Source organism: Pelobates fuscus, chromosome 3 (genome assembly GCF_036172605.1).
Source record: "Pelobates fuscus isolate aPelFus1 chromosome 3, aPelFus1.pri, whole genome shotgun sequence".
Lineage (NCBI taxonomy): Eukaryota > Metazoa > Chordata > Amphibia > Anura > Pelobatidae > Pelobates > Pelobates fuscus.
This window is the reverse complement of record NC_086319.1, coordinates 265,425,827-265,447,433: the sequence shown is the minus strand read 5'-3', so window position 1 is coordinate 265,447,433 and position 21,607 is coordinate 265,425,827. Positions and strand designations below refer to the sequence as shown.

Here is a 21,607-nt window from a genome sequence, read left to right as displayed (position 1 = left end):
TCATACACACACACACACACACACACACTGCACTCATACACACACACACACTGCACTCATACACACACACACACTGCACTCATATACACACACACACACACACTGCACTCATACACACACACACACACACTGCACTCATACACACACACACACTGCACTCATACACACACACACACACACTGCACTCATACACACACACACACACACTGCACTCATACACACACACACACACACTGCACTCACACACACACACACTGCACTCATACACACACACACACACACACTGCACTCATACACACACACACACTGCACTCATACACACACACACACTGCACTCATACACACACACACACACTGCACATACACACACACACTGCACATACACACACACACACTGCACTCACACACACACTGCACTCATATTTACACACACACACACACACTGCACTCATATTCATACACACACACACTGCACTCATACTCATATACACACACACACTGCACTCATACTCATACACACACACACTGCACTCATACACACACACACTGTGGCGAAACCGACCTCGCCACGTGTCCTTGGAGGGGGCTGCTTGCCCGCCTCTTGCCTTTGGACTATGGACCAGACCTTATGTGAATGTGTTAACCCAGATAGTTATGCCATGGAGCCCATTCGTGTAGTTAAAGACTTCGGCTCCTGGGCGAGTGAACTGTGTGAGTAGGATCTGCGCGCTATTCGGTAGTTTTGTGCACGCAGATCCCAGCTATCTGGGGATAGGTGAAATGTCTGTGTGTTATGGATGAAAAGTAACTTTATGTATTTGAAAGTGTTTTATGTCTTTATGTAACCATGTGGTTAATGGAGTCTGTCTCTGTGCTGGAGATAATTGGATTACTTCTCCAGCACAGAGAAGGCTCTGTAAAAAACGGTCTGAGCTGGAAAGCTCTAGGGGTTTTAAAAAGATACTTTACTAACTTTTGAACCCCTGGTCTGATCCATGCCATTTTTTAATATGTTGTTCCCCTGAATGGATTGATTGTGGATATGTATTTTTATGTGAATGTGATGTATGGTTTTGAAGTTACAGATATTGTGTAAAAGTTATGTTTTAAACTGTATAATAAGTGGATTATCTCTCAGGCTAAGGGGAGGGGATGTGTGGGTTGTACCATATCTCGGATTGGTTATTTTATGCCTCCCCCTGGGTCTGGCCTGTATGTGTGAGATGGAAATAAAAGCCAGGCTGGATGAGCCAGTCCAGAGTTCCTGTTTTACCCTCAAAGTGAAGTGTCGTCTCATTATTGGGGGAGGATTTATTGCATGCTGTTCCAGTTGACTGGTAGGAGTGTAAGCCTATTCGTATGGTTCCTATTCAACGGTCTACAGCATTCAGAGGCTTGAGAGGATTTATATGCTTCTCTGATTCGGTGATTGTGGTGTCTGCCAGAGTGCTTGGAGTCCTCAGGAAGCGCTAGGAGCATCCATTAACGGAGGTACCAAGTCGGGGTGCCAGGCGATCCGTTACACACGCACACACACACACACACACACACACGCACACACACACTGCACTCATACACACACTCATACACACACTCATACACACACTCATACACACACACACACACACACACACACACACTGCACTCATACACACACACACACACACTGCACTCATACACACACACACACACACACACTGCACTCATACACACACACACACACACACTGCACTCATACACACATACACACACACACACACTGCACTCATACACACACTGCACTCATACACACACACACACACACACACACACTGCACTCATTATATACACACTGTAAATAAATATTCAATTAATATAATTTTTTTAGAATCTAATTTTATTTAGAAATTTACCAGTAGCTGCTGCATTTCCCACCCTAGTCTTATACTCGAGTCAATAAGTTTTCCCAGTTTTTTGGGGTAAAATTAGGGGCCTCGGCTTATATTCGGGTCGGCTTATACTCGAGTATATACAGTAAATACTGGAGATCTAATTCCTGGTCTGACAAATTATTTGTATTTGGTACAGGTAGATTACATTGGCAGCCTGGGATGTTTTCTTGGTATCAATTGAGCTATATTTAAATGCCAAAACATTGTTGCTGGCAATGTTCACCTTAAATCGGCAGGATCTGATATTATCTTTAAAACTCCTATAGGAGTTTCCTAGAACCTTGTTCATTTTTTGACAAATCCATGATTGTAGCCCTCCCAATACTAGTATATATGTATATGTGTATATATGTGTGTGTGTATATATATATATATATATATATATAATATTTCTTATGTGAAATTAATTGCATTATTGCAGGACAGCCCATTAATCCTCAGTGTCGTATCTACCCGGAGGAGATGATCCAGACTGGTATCTCTGCCATAGATGGCATGAACAGCATTGCTCGTGGTCAAAAAATCCCAATCTTTTCTGCTGCGGGGCTTCCCCATAATGAGGTGTGTAATTATGACAAGAAGTATGTGTGCGAAGACATTTGAAAGCTACTGTGCTACAGTGTTAAGTTTGTCGACTAACAATTTTAGTCAACAAAAAATTTTGAGATTTAATCGACTAAAACCAGACCAAAACTAAAGAATTCAGATGACTAAAATATGACTAAAACTAAAATGGCATTTTAGTCAAAAGACTAGGACTAAAACTAAATTGAAATTTGCAGCCAAAATTACCACTGCACAGAGGGGCCGTGGAAGGGGCAAAGGAGACTGACCGGTGCTGGGAGGGCACAAAAACATAGAGGATTTAATTAAACCTATTAGATTTTGTCATGCCAACTAAAATCTCCAGTAGATTTAGTCGACTAAAACTAAAGCCATTCAGATGAATATGTAATTGATAAAAATTCACAAACTACAAATGACTCATAATAATATTAAATGTATGCTTACTAATGCACGGAGCCTATATAACAAAATGGGGGAACTAGTCAATAGCATACACTAAACAATACGATATAATAGGCATAACAGAAACATGGTGGGATGAGACACGACTGGGCAGTTAACTTAGATGGGTACACGTTATTTAGGAGGGATAGGATAAACAAGAAGGGTGGTGGGGTATGTTTGTATGTCAACCATGAGTTAAAGTCAAATCTTAGGCATGTGGAGTGTGATGAGGAAAATGTGGAAGCTTTATGGGTAGATATCTGCTTGGGGCAAACTAAGGGAAATCAATTATTGGTTGGGCTATGTTGTAAACCACCAAATGTAAATATTAAGAACAGCTGTTAGAGCAAATTGGGAAAGCTGCAAATTGGTGGAACACGTTAATTATTGGAGATTTTAATTACCTGGGCATGAATTGGGATAGAGTGACTAGTACTTCAGCAAGGGGAATCAGGTTTTTGAATGTGTTAAATGACGCCTTCGTGTCACAACTGGTACAAGCACCAACTATAAAGGATGCTTGTCTGGATCTTGTTATAACAAACTGATCATTTGACCAACATTCAAGTAGGAGGGAGCATTTGGGATATAGTGATCACAATATGGTAATTTTTTAAATAAACTCAAAGCAAAAGCATGTGGGGTATACTAAAACTTATAATATTTAAAAAGCCGATTTTAATAAAATTTAGGGCAGCTCTAAAACATATCGTCTGGCATAAACTCCTTAGTGAAAAAAACACTGAGGATAAATGGAAACTATTCAAACAAATATTAGGTCCATTTCTCAGTATGTACCATTGGGTAATAAATATAAAAGAAACAAATTGAAACCAATGTGGCTTAGTAGAGAAGTAAAACAGATTAAAAATAAGAAAAGGGCATTTAAATTGGACAAATCAGAGGCATCCTATTTAAGATATAAGGAAGTCAATAATGCTTGCAAAAAGGCAAAGTGGATAAACTAGAAAATTAGAAATTGATGGCCAAAAAATGCAAAACAAACCCCAAAAATTTACATCAATTCTAATATAACAAAAAAATCTAAGTGTAGGTACACTGGAAACAGATGGGTATTGAAGACCAGGAGAAGGCAGAAATTTTAAATCATTTTTCTTCAGTATATATTGATGAGGATCCTATGGCAAGAGATGCAAATTATTGCAGTTAAAGAAAATTAATGTAAATAAAGCTCTGGGGCCTGACTGTATTCACCCACGAGTACTTAAGGAGCTAAGTGGGGAAATAAGTGAACCTCTGTATTTAATCTTTCTAGATTATTTTGTTTCAGGTATTGTACCGGAGGATTGCAGGAAGGCAGATGTTGTTCCTATATTTAAAAAGGTTTAAAATCCTTGCCAGGAAATTATAGACCTGTGAGCTTAACTTCTGTGACTGGGAAAATATTTGAACGGCTATAAAGGGATAATATTCAGGAATTAATTGGGAAGAACTTTATTAGCAAAAATCAGCATGGTTTTATGAAACATAGGTCATGTCAAACTAACCTACCGTATATACTCGAGTATAAGCCGAGTTTTTCAGCACATTTTTTGTGCTGAAAAACCCCAACTCGGCTTATACTCGAGTCATAGTCTGTATTATAGCAATTTGCATTGCCATAATACAGACAGGGGGGAGAGGGGGGCTGGCAGAGCTGTACTTACCTCTCCTGCAGCTCCTGTCAGCTCTCTCCTCCTCCGCGCCGTCCGTTCAGCACCTCGGTCAGCTCCCAGTGTAAGTCTCGCGAGAGTCGCGGCTCTCGCGAGACTTACACTGGGAGCTGACAGAGGGAGCTGCACAGACCGCGCGGAGGAGGAGGGAGCTGACAGGAGCTGCAGGAAAGGTAAGTACAGCTCTGCCAGCCCCCCTCTTCCCCCCACTGAACTACCAATGACACTGGACCACCAGGGAAGGAGCCCCCCTCCCTGCCATGTATCAAGCAGGGAGGGGGGACGAAAAAAAAAAATAATTAAAAAAAATAATAATAATAAATAAATAATAATACAAAAAAAAATTAATAATTTAAAAAAAATAATTAATATATTAAATGCCCACCCCCACCAACACATACACAAACACACTGCATCACACACACTCACACTTCATTCATAACACACACTGCACTCACACACTGCATTCATACACACACTGCACTCACACACACTGCATCACACACACTCACACTTCATTCATATACACACGCTGCATTCATACACACACTGCACTCACACACACTGCATTCATACTCACACACACACTGCACTCATACACACACACACACACACACACACACACACACACACACACACTGCATTCATTATATACACACACTGCATTCATTATATCCACACACTGGAAATGAATATTCAATTAATATATACGCACACGCACTGCACTCATACACGCACTGCACTCATACACGCACTGCACTCATACACGCACTGCACTCATACACGCACTGCACTCATACACGCACTGCACTCATACACGCACTGCACTCATACACGCACTGCACTCATACACGCACTGCACTCATACACGCACTGCACTCATACACGCACTGCAAATAAATATTCAATTAATATAATTTTTTTAGGATCTAATTTTATTTAGAAATTTACCAGTAGCTGCTGCATTTCCCACCCAAGTCTTATACTCGAGTCAATAAGTTTTCCCAGTTTTTTGGGGTAAAATTAGGGGCCTCGGCTTATACTCGAGTATATACGGTAATTGCATTCTACGAAGAAGTAAGTAGAAGTATAGATCAGGGCGTTGCAGTGGATGTGATCTGCTTGGATTTTGCCAAGGCATTTGATACGGTTCCTCACAATAAGTTAGTCTTCGAACTAAAAAAAAATTGGTCTAGATGAATATTCTTGTTTTTGGGTAGAACATTGGCTTAAGGATATAGTACAACAAGTTGTCATTAATGGTAAATTTTCAGGCTGGACAAAATGTATGAGGTGTCCCTATTTTGGGACTGCTTCTATTTAACATATTTATAAATGATCTTGAAATATGCATTAAAAGCAATGTTTCAGTGTTTGCAGATGACAAAACTTTGTAAAGTAATAAAATGTGAGCAGGATATTACTTTGCTGCAATTGGATTTAGGGGGACTGGGCACTAAAATGGCAGATTAAATTTAATATAGAGAAATGCAAAGGTATGCACTTCGGGGTCAAGAATGCACAGGCAATTTACAACCTAAATGGTAGTGAATTAGGCATAACCACACACGAGAAGGATTTAGGAATTAAACCGCAATATGCAATGTAATTCTTCAGTTGCTACGGCCAGTAAGGTATTGTCATGTATAAATAGGGGCATAAATTCTCGGGATGAAAATATAATTTTGCCTCTTTATAAATCGCTGGTAAGATCACACCTTGAATATGCTGAGCAATTTTGGGCACCTGTTCTAAAGAAGGATATCATGGCACTAGAAAAAGTGCAGAGACGAGCTACAAAATTGATAAAAGGAATGGAACATTTTAGTTACAAAGAAAGGTTAAAAAATGTAAATCTCTTGAGTTTGGAAAAACGGCGCCTCAGAGGGGATATGATAACATTATACAAATATATTCAGGGCCAGTACAAACCATTATCTGAAAACCCATTAATAAACAGGGCTATACATAGGACACAAGGTCACGCATTAAGGCTGGAAGAAAGGAGATTTCAAGAAAAGGCAAAGAAAAGGGTTTTGTTTTTTTTTACAGTAAGAGCAATAAGGATATGGAATTCTTTGCCTGAAGAGGTGGTTTTGTCAGTCTATACAGATGTTTAAACTGCAATTGGATAAATACTTGCAAAAACATAACGTACAGTGATATATTTTCTAATTAGTGGTGTAATAGCTGCTTGATCCAAGGAGACATCTGACTGCTATTTTGGGGTCAAGAAGGAATCTTTTACTAGTTTGTTGCAAAATTGGAAGTGCTTTAGAGTGGGTTTTTTGCCTTCTTTTGGATCAACAGCAAAAACATATGTGAGGAAGGCTGAACTTGATGGATATAAGTCTCTCTTCAGCTATGTAACTATGTAAGATGACTTAAAATACAACTAAAACGGCTTTTTAGTCGAAAGACTGACTAAAACTAAATTGAAGTTTGCTGCCAAAATTAACACTGATTAAGTGTACATAAATATGACTCGTGAAATTGACAGGAGTGACTGTTAGAAGTAATCTTTGTCTGATCCTGTCATTTACCCATTCATCAGTGATGGGGGCTGTTAATACAAACTTATGTCTATTTAAGTCATGTTGCCAATCTTTTGTCTTCAGATTGCGGCTCAAATCTGTCGCCAAGCAGGTCTGGTGAAAAAATCTAAAGATGTAATGGACTACAGTGAGGACAACTTTGCTATAGTTTTTGCCGCCATGGGGGTAAGTATCTAACGGTATTGGTCGTTTAGAGCCATCTAATATTATTCACATTTCTGATGCTTTTACAGCGTTTCTATGTCTCACATAGCACTGCTTCAAATTTATTGTGAAGAAAAAGCATTCTGGAACAGGTTAGAAGATGCCGTGCATTAAACTTAAACGTAGTTGGGAAATGACTGGCAAGCTTGCCCAGTTTTTTGTAGAATATCTATACATTTATTTAGCGGTTTGACAGAGTAAAGTAAATGGATGCAGTAAGAGCTGGAAATATTTGGACACTGACATTATTTTCATACCACACAATGGATTTAAAATGAAACAGACTTTCAGCTTTGATTCAAGGGATTGAACAACAATATCGTATGAAATGTTTAGGAATTGCAACCATTTTCATACACAGTCCCCTTATTTCAGGGGTTCAAATTTAATTGGATACATTTTTAATACTTTGTCGAGAATACTTTGCAGGCAGTGACTTCTTGAAGTCTGGAACGCATGGAAATCACCAAATACTGGGTTTCCTCCTTTGTGCTGTTTTGCCAGGCCTTTATTGCCGCTTTCTTAAGTTGTTTGTGCATGGGTCTTTCTGCCTTAAGTTTTGTCTTCAGCAAGTGAAATAAATGCTTGATCGGGTTGAGAACATGTGATTGACTCGACCATTGCAAAATATTCCTCTGTTTTTACTTAAAAAACAAACAAAAAAAAAACCTCCTGGATTGCTTTTGCAGTATGTTTTTGATCATTGTCCATGTGAACAGTGAAGCGCCGTCCAATTAACTTCTATGAATTTGGCTGAATCTGAGCAGATAATGTATCCCAATACACTTCAGAATTCATCCGACTGCTTCTGTCTTCTGTCACATTATCAATAAACACTAGTGACCCAGTGTCATTGGAATCCATGCATGACCATGCCTTCACACTGCCTACACTGTGTTTCACATATGATGTGGTATGCTTAGTATCATGAGCTGTTCCAAGCCTTCTCCATACTTTATTTTGGGTTTTTTCTCCCCATCATTCTGGTACAGACTGATCTTCGTTGCATCTGTCCAAAAAAATGCTATTCCAGAACTGGGTTGGCTTTTAAAGATGTTTTTTGGCAAACTCTAATCTGGTCTTTCTATTCTTGAGGCTTATGAAAGTCTTGCACCTTGTGGTGAACCCTCTTTATTTCCTCTTGTGAAGTCTTGTCTTTATGTAGACTTGGTTAATGATATGCTTACCTCCTGGAGAGTGTTCTTCACCTGGCTGGCTGTTTTGAAAGGGGTTTTCTTTACCATGGAAAGGATCCTATGATTATCCAAGCATTTTTGTGTTGCAGAACTCACCAGTGTGTTCCCTTTTTTTTTTTCTCAGAATATACGAATATACCAAACTGTTGTTTTGGTCACTCCTAATGTTCCTGATATTTCTCTGAGGGATTCTTTTTTTTTTTTTTTTTTTTACAGCCTTGGGGGGTGGCCTGTTTCACTTGCATTGAGAGCTCCTTTAATCGCATGTTGTGGGTTCACAACAGCTTCCAAATACGAATGCACACACCTGAATAAACTTCAGACCTTTTACCTGCTTAATTGATAAATAACAAAGGAATAGCACACACCTGTCCATGAAACCGCTATTTGTTCCTTGAAAAAGAGGGGGCTACATATTAAAGAGCTCAAATTTTTAAACCCTTCTTCCAATTTGGATATGAATACCCTCAAATTAAAGCTGAGAGACTGCACGTAAAGCCCTATTGATTTTTTTTAACTGCAACTTTCATTTATTTTGCTAAACTACCTAAATAACACAATTTGCATTGGTGTCCAAATATTTAGGGACCTAACTATGTACAATATGTAAAGATATTTAGATATGGAACTTAAGAGGGCATTAAAAACCAATGTAATTCACATACCAAATTATTATGGTTTGTGTTATGATGCATGTGCCTCTTTGTTCTCTACTTCATTAGTCTTTTTCTTGCCTATCCAGGTAAACATGGAGACAGCTCGCTTCTTCAAGTCAGATTTTGAAGAAAATGGTTCAATGGACAATGTGTGTCTTTTCCTGAATTTGGCAAATGACCCCACGTAAGTCTTTTAAATGTTTGTAACGGCTCTTATTAGTTTTGTTTTCAACCCTATATTATATTAGGAGACGGTGTCTTTAACATTACCTCTTGCTGTTAATTGCCTCCTAGTGCAAAGCAGCCTCCTATGTGAGATTGGGTAAATTAGGTACAGAACAAAATATAACTTACCAGGAGGAAACCGTAATTATTTGAAACCTGCAGACCTGTTTGCACTATATATAGGACATTTTTTTGAGACATTCAGCATTATTTAATACGTTTCTTATATATACAGCAATGTATCTGTTCTAAATTTTGTTTTGTGTTTTTAAAGTTTTTTTTTGTTTTTTTTGGATTGGGCACTTTTGCGTGAGTGCCTGCAGCAACATCCTGTGTGTGATTAAAGTTCAATTTACAGAACAGGAGATAAAACTTCTAAAATAAATGAGAAACTCATTGAAATTAAAACCATTTTTAGTGCAGGCTGTGTGAGTCAGGTGTGGCTAAAGCTATATGGACAAACTAAATCGATTTAACTCATAAATTGCAGTGAGTCATGCAGGGGCATGATCTATACACCAAGTCAGCTTCATTAAAGGGAAACTAGTGCCCGGAAAACAAACTTTTTTCCTGGCACTATAGCTTCCCCCTTTGTCAATGCCCACCCCCATGGTGCAGAAGGGGTTAATAACCCATCCTGTTACTTACCTGGGTCCTGGCTCGGCTCCGCCCACACTCCACCCTTGCAGACGTTTGCGGGCAGGGGGACCTAATTCGCATGCGTGGCAATGGTTGCACTCGCATTAGGATTTCCCCATAAGAAAGCATTATTCAGTGCTTTCCTATGGGGATTCCAGGGACGCTGGAAGTCGCCTATACACCCGGAAGACGCTCTAGTGGCTGTCTAGTAGACAGCCAATAGAGGAGGAGTTATACCTAGCAGGTAATTATTGCAGTTTATAAATACTGTGGTAATTGCATGCTCTGGGTAAGGGGGGTGGGATTTTGCACCCAGACCCAATGAGCGGAGGTGGTCTGGGTGCCTATTTTCTTTTAACCTAGAGTTTGCATGTAAGGTCTAACCTGCTTATATGGTCAATCCAGGGGCAAGTTTGCCTCTTTTTGTTTATTTTGGATAGAACACCTTAAAAATACCTGCAAAAATAAGCTAAAAATATAATTTACAAGTGAGGGATACATTTTTCTCTTTTGCTGCAAATCCCCAGAGCTTGTAGGTTCCAGATGATTGCCCAGGTTTCTCCCCCGATCCTGTCCACCAATTTTTATCGCAAAAATCCTGTGCATAGTCCATAAATATCTCTGCCACACGGGAAGTCGCATACAAGTTATATTTTGTACTCCCGAACAATACTGGTTGTATCAGTGGAAAAATGTTTCATCTGTCAGTGTGTGACTGCAACCTTGTTGTTGTACCGTTCTGCTAATGTATTGAAAGTAAGTGTACAAAGGTTTAACAATCTTTGAGTGTGTGTTGTAAGGATGAATTAACAGATTGTTATTGTGTTGTGTGGGACATATTATATGTTCTTGTTTTGCTAAAAGATATATGCATTCTTTTACCCACAGTATAGAAAGAATCATCACCCCACGTCTGGCTCTCACTACTGCTGAGTTCCTTGCCTATCAGTGTGAAAAACACGTTCTGGTGATTCTGACTGACATGAGCTCCTATGCTGAGGCCCTGAGAGAGGTAATGCTGTTTTTACCCTTGCTTATTAAGTGCAAATGGTTCTTAAAGGAACACTATTGTGTTAGGAATACCAAGCTAGTGTCTCTCTGCCCTGCAGAGAAATGATGCATTGAAATAGTGCATCTCTATGAGGAACATTCAGCACCTTCATGCAAAGCATGGAGACACTGAATGTCAGTGCAGCACTGTCTGAAGAATCACCTCTTGTGGCCTTCTGAGTGACTGCCACTAGAGGTGTTGCTAGACAGTAATGTAAACACAGCCTTTACTCTGAAAAGTGGGTGTTTAACCCCTTAAGGACCAAACATCTGGAATAAAAGGGAATCATGACATGTCACACATGTCATGTGTCCTTAAGGGGTTAAATTCAAAGGCCTACAGGAACAGTCTGTAGACACCAGAACTACTACATAGTTGTTGTGGTGACTCTAGTGTCACTTTAAAGGAACACTATAGTCACCTAAATTACTTAAATAAAGCAGTTTTAGTGTATAGATCATTCCCCTGCAATTTCACTGCTCAATTCACTGTCATTTAGGAGTTAAATCACTTTGTTTCTGTTTATGCAGCCCTAGCCACACCTCCCCTGGCTATGATTGACAGAGCCTGCATGAAAAAACAACTGGTTTCACTTTCAAACAGATGTAATTTACCTTAAATAATTGTATCTCAATCTCTAAATTGAACTTTAATCACATACAGGAGTCTAGCAGGGTCTAGCAAGCTATTAACATAGCAGGGGATAAGAAAATCTTAATTAAACAGAACTTTCAATAAAGAAAATTATTTATTTTCTTGAAACAGATTAGTGTTTAGTATCATAATTACAGATTTAGTTCACAACTCTGCCTTTTATTCTTAAAAGGGTCAATAAAATAAGTACCATTCAGTTAGGTTATAAAATCTGAATCCAAGGACATGGTTGGAAACTAGTGAAAATCTGAATTCATAAGTAAATACTTTTCTTTGAATTGCTTAGTAATATAACAAATTTAGTTTCTACAGAGAATATAACATTAGCAGTGATTTAGACAACTATTAAGTACTGCCATCCTCCCAAACAAGGTATCCGCTGCCAGAGAAGAGGTCCCTGGCCGTAGAGGCTTCCCAGGTTACATGTACACAGATTTGGCCACAATCTATGAAAGAGCTGGACGTGTGGAGGGAAGAAATGGTTCCATTACCCAGATCCCTATCCTGACCATGCCTAATGATGGTAAATAATCACATTAAATGATGTATGATTAAAACAAAAATAAATGTGTTCCTTCATTTGTATGAATTGTGGCAATTGGAAAACGGTGTTTTGCATTTGGATATTCAGTGTTTTACTGATTTTTCTATTTTTTTTTCTTCTTTAGATATTACTCATCCCATCCCTGACTTGACTGGATATATTACGGAGGGTCAAATTTATGTGGAAAGACAACTGCACAACCGGCAGGTATGGTTACAAGATACATGCCTCACTTCTTCTATCTATTCCTGTGTTTCTCCAAACCTATCCTAACTTATCCATTATGTTTTCCAATAGATTTACCCACCTATTAACGTGCTGCCCTCACTGTCCCGTCTCATGAAGTCCGCTATTGGTGAAGGCATGACCAGAAAGGATCATTCAGACGTTTCTAACCAGTTGGTAAGTTCACAGGTTTTAGCATTAGGAATGGGCAGTGTTGATGTCCTTGAGCCAAAATAGAATATCCTTTGAAGACAATAAAAAGGGTCCCTATGGGCCCCAGGGGCTGCATCAAAAGGAAATGCATGTTTTTAGAGCTTGGGTAATATCTGCACATTTTAGTAAATGCATATATTCTAATTTTTGCCACAACTATATACTTCAAAAATAAATGTATACACACACATTTAAAAAGTTTACTTTTCTGTTCAACTCATGGCAAATGGCTTGCAAGTGCTTTGTTACCCAAAACACGAATCTGACAGCAAACCGGAAGGTCCTTCATAGATTCCTTGCATTACTTGTAAGGAGATATTGTTTCCCATCAGCCATCATCAATTACTGCTAATGGAAAACGGCAAAATATAAAAATGAAATTATTCCATCCCACTTTCTATTTGTCGCCTTTGTAGTCATGCGCAAGACCATTCCCTTGGTTTCGTGCATCCTTTGACTGCAATGGAAACTCACTGAAATGATTACAATATATACACCGTTGTCTATCTGATTTTTTTTTTGATTTTTTTTATTGATTTTTTTTGTAGACGGTTCAAGTGTGCCTGCTTTAAATTAAAAATCATACAATTGTATCTGTGTATATGGTGGTAGCATTACTGCTAGTAAATGTATTTCTCATAAAAACCGTTATAAACGTATGGTATGTGACCAACCCATCTGTCCTTGTCATAGAAGGCTATACTGCGAACTCGTTGATAGAAGAGAACCAAGACCACTCCTGCAAGCAGTACCCCTGTTCTCTATTCTAAGAAACACAGCTCATTTGCTGTCCTTATTCTAACTATCACATTGTCAGCTGTTCTAGAAAAATATAAGAATGAATTAAGACCTCATTCCAATCCAGAGCCATCGCACTGGCATATAAGCCAAAGTGACAGTGTCATGGAGATGTGTGCACTGCTGGAAGCTATCCCAAGCAAGGCCAATCCAATAGGAGGAGAGCAGGACATAGGTAGGAGCAGAGCTGGCTGCTAATTTAATACCCATGCACACAAAAAGGGGAAGGCACTGGTGCAAGAGAGGATATACATTTTTACTTTTTTATATATATATATATATTTTTTTTTTAAATATTCAGATGCCAGTGAAAGTGGTAAATTAAACATACACTGTTGAAGTGGGCAATTGGTAGTTAATGGACCTATCAAGACTGATTCACTTTAAGATGCAAATGTCAGAAGCAAAATCCCAGTAGAACTATAACATTATTTACAACCAATATATGCTTCTGTCATGGCAACAAGGGCAACTCCACAATTGTTGAAAGCTGCTTGCCTTTTTGTTGAAGGGAAAAAAAGAAGCAAAAGTGGTGTACATTCTTTGATCCTTTGTTGTTGTTTTTGTTACCATGCTAGCACTAATCTAATTATTTCTTATAAATGCTAGAATTGTTAAAGGTATTATTGCAGCCTCCTGGAGTACTCAGAGCTGCCCTAAAGTGAACAACAAATTAATCACGAGACACTGCTGTTTTGCCAATTTCCCAAAAGTATGCTTTCAAATTTGAAAGCAACCTTATATTTCAGTGCACATATACATCCATTTAAATGCTTCCTGTGAAATAAATATTCTTATTGCTCCGTGATTGATATTGACTCACACTGTTGAAAAGCACAAATGGAATCATATTTAACTTGTATTTTTTCCACCTACCACAGCAGTACTTACAGCTCAGTATTGGTAACTACTCAGGATCTAGATTTTAAATCCAACCACCCAATTACTTTCAAAGTCCCTCGCCTTAAGTTTTTGTCTGTACTATCAACTGGATGAGTAAATATTGTGGGGTTTTGATTAGCAGAGGCTGGGGAGATAGTGTCTGCTCCCCCCTGCAATGTTATGACTTTGCCAAATGCTGATTAGACTGCTATAATCTGGACACCCCCGATGATGCGTCTATGTTGTGGATGCCTTTTTTTCCCCTCAAGATAACTTTCTAATAGTCTTCATTTTTTCTTTAAAATGTTGCATGTTGTTTTGGAAGAAGACATTTCTAAAATCAAAGATTTTAAACAACGATGCGAATATTATGTAATGCTATTTAAAGAAAATAACAGGGCTAATGGAAGTTATGTGGCAATTATGTTGTGCTATTAGAATTCCTTGCCAGCTTTTTCTCATGGTAGTGATTCGATTTTTCATACAGATACCAGTTGAGATTGTTCTGATTCTGCAGCACTGTACAATGGGGATATTAAAGATACTATGAGACAAAATGTGATGAGGATCCTGTTTAAGCTTACAGATTAGAGGAAATCAAACAAACTGTATTGTGATTTAACATTGAAATGTAATTTGGGGTGAAGTGTGGGAAGCTCTACTTTTTTATTTTATCTGGTATAACTGCTTGTTCAGTGCTATATATCCTTTAATTTGAACATGCTTTTAAAACCTTGAAAACCTCCTCACCATCTAGACAAAGGTAGTTCACATATTTGACTGGCAAAGAATCTTGAAAAGTGTACTTTTACATCAGCTTTGGCCACCCCCTGCTTAACCTATTTGAGATGCACCAGTGTGAATGTTTTGTTGGAACCTTAATTAACATATTTTGAAGATGAGATCTGACAATTTCATTTTATGCTGGGATGCCCTTGCACACAGTGTTAATTCATGTGACTTCATTCATGCCATTTATTATATTCATCAATTTTTAAAGGTTCTTTATTCAAAGGTTGATTACACCTGTTACAGGTTGGTTTACAAAGATCCATGTTCCATTATATAACAACCCTATTTGCTCTTTCTAACAGTATGCCTGTTACGCCATTGGAAAAGATGTGCAAGCAATGAAAGCTGTGGTGGGAGAGGAAGCTCTGACCTCTGATGATCTTCTCTATCTAGAATTTCTGCAGAAATTTGAGAAAAATTTTATAGCTCAAGGTAAGATTAACCCCTTAAGGACCAAACTTCTGGAATAAAAGGGAATCAAGACATGTCATGTGTCCTTAAGGGGGTAAAGCGCTTTTAATAATAAACTGGTGGTACTGGCTTTATTTAAAAGGGGACACATGATTTATTTTTGAATAGGAATGAACAGCATTTCTGAATTTCTAACTTAGAACAGCTAACGGCAAACCCAGGCAGATACAACGATCACCTGCTTAAATATAAATATATATGTTCACTTTTTTCACGCAAGAACTATGCCACATGCAGCAAAAATGGTAAACTTGTGATTTTAACTGGGGAAAGCATTGTTTCAAGGAAAAAATGCAGTGGGCAGATGAGAACAGGTGGGTAGTGATGGTTAGGTTGACAATCAGTCCTGCTGAGTAACAATCACATATGTATTTTAGCGAGATTGTAAATTGAATTACCCAATTAGAAACATTGTGTTAAATAATTGTTCTGATATCAGACCTCATTGAATCAATGAATAACTTCCAATGTCTGGAGGGAGACCTTTTAACTTTGAGTTTTAGATTTTTATTTTCTTTAATTAGATGCATGTAATTCTTACACCCACTTCTAGAACACTGAATATCTGGACACAGTGACTTAGACAATATAACGGGAGAAATATGTAACTCTGTCAGTGGGTATTGCCCACAATTACACTTGAGCTGGTATTGGATTGTACAATTGCCTACAAAATGTCTTACCATTTTAAAATTTTAAATAGGATAGGAGTAAACAATACAGGTAAGCTTAAACAAATATTCATTCAGCAAAAATAAATATAATTAATACATTACATGCAACACTAAAAAGCGGGTAGTATCACTTGAGTCTGGTCAGTATCTTCATTTATTTATTTTGCTTTATGAATTTGGTACAGTTTATCCATTATTTTTTTGTGTGTATTTGTGCAAAATTACGTTTCTTACGTGCAGTTACCACTTTTTTTAAACGAATTGTGGATATTGCATAAAAAGCAGTTAATGTCTCCCTCTTGCTGAAAGCTCTTATTAGATCTCTGTACAGTAATGTTCTCTTCAACCAGGACATGGCTAAGATCACTTAGAATTCCAGAGCATGTGCACAGACGTCATGTCTGCATGCTCTAGAACTCCTCATTGAAGCAAATCAAAAAAAAGTTGTGCGTGTACATTTTATTTAATAAAAAAAGTTTTTAGGGTAGAGTTACTGGGATGGTTTCCCTACCCCGCCCCCCAAAAATAAAGAAAAAAAAAACGTTCTTGGATCCTGTTCTGAGGTAAAGTTCTCTCTATGGCATGATCCTCCTTCAGTAATATAACTGTCAATCATTGCAGTGACAGACCTCACAAAGGATGGACTGAAGGAGCGTACACTTGAGTGGCATGAAGCGGTGGGGACATGCCACCATTGGTAGTCTGTTTCCTGCATGCTGTCCATGCTGACTTCTGACACCAAACAAGCACAACATTTACATTAGCCAGCCCAGAACTCTTGGAATAAGAACTTCAAGCTGAAACATTTGAACATACGGGCTCCAAGGCACCTTTGTCATGGTGTTTGGATTCACACTTTTTATTGAAGGAAATTTTTTTTTACATATTTTTGAGGGGCTCTTGTTAAAATGACCCTCCACTGCCCATATACTAAAAGAAAAATCACTATTTGTAAATATACTCATAATGAAAATATGCCTGCATTTAAGTATGTGTTTTTTCATTGGGTTTATATCTTAAAACAGTTGCAGAAGCTGTAGATCTCTTGTACGTAGCCTTTGGAAGCCCACCCTTCCAAACCCGCCTAGACTTTCTGTGTCGTCCAATTATAGACTTCCTAGTGCAGCTCCATTAGAAATGCTTGGAGCAATTGCAGCCTCTTGAGTTAGATCCACTTTTCTAAACAACCAGTAACAGGACTGGCTATCTGACAGCCAGGGGGTATAGAAGGGGTTATTTATAAAAGTGTGTATAAATTTGTTTTTAAATCTGGACCTTTTTGTAAAATGAAATGTAGAGGACACAATCTTCACAATATAGCACTGTTGCAAGCTAAAGTGCTTTAGGGGTCTGTGGTGTCCCTTTTCAAATAAATCTCTTGTAGTTGCTGTGGTTTAGGACCCTGCTGTATGAAATGAGTGATTCAAATGATGTGCAATATATAGGGGCACCTTGCCATCATAGTAGGTAGCAAAGACAGATGCGGGATGTAATTGAACGAGTGTGACAGTAAATCCTTCATCTACAATCTGTGATGTAATCCCTATGTTTTACTCTTGGTACTTCAGTGTTTTTGGCCTGAGCCAGATTTCAGAGTCTATATCAGTGAGGACTAAGCTTAAGCCTCTGAGATGTAGCTCAGTGTCTGCCTACAATGTAGCTGGCTTCCACAATTGCGGATATTGTGCCAGATATGCACTGGCATCCTTGATTATAAACACTTGTCCATCAGGAGTGGCAGCAGTTCACTGCACCCAGACCACTCCAATGAGCTGAAGTGGTCTTTGTCCTTATAGTGTGCCTTTAAACTTGCCTTTTCTCCACCACCTTCGTGGCTGAGAACCAATCTTGATGATCTCAGCCAATCTAATGCTTTCCAATAGGGAAACATTTAGAGGCTATTGCGAATGTGTGGCAAAATGCTGCATTTTCATGCAAAGCATGGAGACTCTGAACGTAGGTGCTGCACACCATGAAAAGGCAGTGTTTACAGTGCTCAGACCACAGGGGCTTGCTATAAACACCACAACCTATACATTAAGTTGTAGAGGTTCTGGTGATCGTATCCCTTTAAAATAAGTTTAAAATCTTTCCTATGGTAAAACTAAATATGAATACCTTCAGCATATAGAATAAATGATTCTTTCTTGCATATACATCGGCATAGGTGGTGCTTCATATAACAAGCAGAATAAACCAGTGAAAATATGCCTTCAATTTTATGACTCAACCATGGATGGTAAAAACAAAAATATGATTCCGAGATGAAAATGTGTGACTTGTATCATTGATTCAGACGTAGCACTTTTGAAATTGACATGATATGTATATAAGACTGCTTTATGTTTGGCACACCTTCAAGCATTCTGATTAGCAAAACATGTAGTGAGGTTTGTGTGTGGGATCAGTAACTAAATTAGCCTAGTAGAGAAGCTGTTGGAAATCGGGGAGAATTAATACAATCTGTGTTCATTGTTAGCAGAATTTAGGTTTATTTTGTTGCAGCACTTTAAGCCTTTTTAAGCTCTGGCAGTGAAGATGTTAAGCAGTTTGGCAGTAGGGTAGCTGCAGGTGGTTCTGAGCAGTCACCCGTTATCAGTACAGATCCTGCTGTTCAACTCCTCCTTTAAATAGCTCACACAGGACTGTCACATGGGGGATGTGTATGTGTGGGCGGCCGTCAGTTTCCTTGGCAACCAGTGGCTCGTTAAGGGATAATAGCAGCTTTGGTACACATGGATGGGAGCAGCAAGGGGCACCAGGGGGTTCTGACGTGTCTCAAAATTAACCCATTGATTTACACCCTTTATAATTTATAGCATAAATAGATCTGCCTGATTTGAGTAAAAGATGTATTAGAGAGTTACCACAGGATGGCACTATATGTTCAGTGTTGATTTACAGGCAACTTTGTATAATCTAAAATTTGAGATTGTGATTTAATATGTTGCAATAATTGCAGGTCCAAAAAAGACATACTAGCAGTAGCATGTGTTCCGTTGATGGAACTGACCGTTTTTTGTTTTTTTTGGTGAAACTATACTTTGCATACCTTCTTTTGGTCAGTAAGAATTAGAAATGATTTCTTTCCTCTTCTCTAGGTCCGTATGACAACCGCACAGTGTATGAGACACTGGATATTGGGTGGCAGCTCCTTCGAATCTTCCCCAAAGAGATGCTCAAGAGAATTCCGCAGTCTACCCTGACTGAATTTTACCCGAGAGATTCATCTGCTAAGCATTGAGCTGAACTTTCATGACCCGTCATCCATCCATCTTCTCTTACTTCATCACCACCTCATCCTGTGCTGTTTACATATCCTGGCAACCCTTGCAGGGGCACGGTTAAAACTGTATACCCCATAGTCCTTTTGGGATCAAAATAAGTCAGATTGTCTACAAATAATAAATCAACACATGTTTATAACCTCAGGAGAGGGCATTTATGGGCAATTCAGCTGCTGCTGGACTACATCTCTTAGCAGTTTTAGTCCAGCCACACCTGAGTTGCCACTAGGAGGGTATCTACTGACCGGTGGCAATTGTAAAACTGTCCCCTACACACATTTGTAACACGCATGTATTTATTGTGCAGGTAATGCACATGTGGTTTTTATCGTGTCTTTGTGTGTAAATTCTACAGTTTAGCTTTTAAGAGCCATTTTAGTCTAATCCTAGTACAATTAAATGCCTAGTGAAAAAATGGCTGACCATTATCTTTGTTGGTATCATTTATTCTTTAAAGTCTTGGGGATAATTAACAGCTCTGCTCCATTGTTAAAGACTTCTGAAATTAATTTTCTAAACCTATACTTTGTCAGTGTTCCAGGTAATTGTCGTATCCTGGAGCATCGGTAGCCCTTGATGAGCCATTGGTCTGTATTGTCCTTTCTTCGTTTTGCTTGTGTTTTAGCATCTCATACTTGGTCTTCATGTATTGCCCTACTCCTATGCCCTTTTAATGTTTTACCTTCTATCCTACCAAGTTAGTGATGTTGGCTTATATTTTTAATGGCTATACTTTCTATATTATTTTTTCCTTTTTTTTTTTTTTCCTTGCCTCTAAAATCCCATTATACATATGAGGTTTCTTACCAGTGGGCATACTTGTGTTATTTTGTTTGTCAGGTTGGTGCAATAGGCTGCTCTTTGCTTCATTCCATCTGTAAACGGTGTATAAATTTATTGCAGAATGTCAGATTTAAATAAATATTACATGTACTGTTTGAACCTCCAACCTGCCTCTGACTGTTCCTTGGATTGGCAGTATAATAATTCAAAGCTATACTGACACTAAATCTACACTCCTGCTTGCATTTACCCATTAAATGTTCTTCTGCATACGAATTTACTTGTATGAAACCTGAAAGAGACACTGAAACCCCGCTCTCAAAGATGGAAGTGAACCAATTTTTAATGCATTATACAGATTTTTCATTATGTGCACAAAACTGCATTAAAATGATACTTTAGCAAGTTGAAGCAGGCCTTAATAATCGTAAAAGCCTCCACCGATCAGAGCCTCTCACTTTAGTCTATGGGGTGAGCCATCTAGTTTGAAATAGCAGAGAGGCAGTCAGACATGAGTCAAGAGTGGCAAGAAGAGATCAGGAGAGGACAGATTATCTGCTAGTCATCCATATAGAAATGATTGTGAAAGGCAAAAGGTCCATGGGCGTCCGCGGGGGGGCGGGGGGCAAGAGGGGGCACTTGCCCCCCCTCTCCTGGATTTTTCAGTTTGTGCTGCTATTTTTGGTTTGTGTGAATACAGTGCAATACCAGCGCCGGCTACAGCTTATCCCTGCCTCTCTCTCATGACTGAAACCGCAGGGGAGCAGCACAGAGGCAGCCTACAGGTAAGGTAAGTGAGGCATGGGGGGTGGGTGGTAGCCTACAGATCAGGTAAGTGAGGGATTGGTGGGGGGAGGGGGTGACAGCATAAGTAGAAGGTAAAGTAGAAGGGGTAGAAAGGTTATGCAAGGGGCAGGAGGGGTCAGCAAGAGGTAGGAAAGGTTTGCAAGAAGCAGGAGGATATAGTAGAAGGAGCAGAAATTAGCAGGAAGGGGTAGGGGCGGTCTGCAAGATGCAGGAAGGGCGCAAAATAAGCGGAAAGTAGCAGAAAGTTAAAGGAGCAGAAGGAGCCTCAGAAGAAAGACTGTCAAATGAAGGAGAAGAAAATTAGTTTGGAGCACTTCATTCTGGACACCACATCAC

General features: G+C 38.9%; 1 protein-coding gene across 1 annotated transcript in view; it reads left to right on the top strand.

Annotated features, from left to right (window-relative positions):
- ATP6V1B2 (ATPase H+ transporting V1 subunit B2) overlaps positions 1–20,630 on the top strand; it is a 34,824-nt gene extending 14,194 nt beyond the window's left edge. The window contains exons 6-14 of the mRNA XM_063448492.1: positions 2,353–2,492; positions 7,234–7,335; positions 9,313–9,410; positions 10,979–11,102; positions 12,168–12,318; positions 12,464–12,546; positions 12,637–12,741; positions 15,552–15,681; positions 19,496–20,630. Of these exons, the coding sequence (XP_063304562.1) occupies positions 2,353–2,492; positions 7,234–7,335; positions 9,313–9,410; positions 10,979–11,102; positions 12,168–12,318; positions 12,464–12,546; positions 12,637–12,741; positions 15,552–15,681; positions 19,496–19,638 (1,076 nt within the window). The 3' untranslated portion in view covers positions 19,639–20,630. The remainder of the gene's footprint in view (positions 1–2,352; positions 2,493–7,233; positions 7,336–9,312; positions 9,411–10,978; positions 11,103–12,167; positions 12,319–12,463; positions 12,547–12,636; positions 12,742–15,551; positions 15,682–19,495) is intronic.
- The last annotated feature ends 977 nt before the right edge of the window (positions 20,631–21,607 follow it).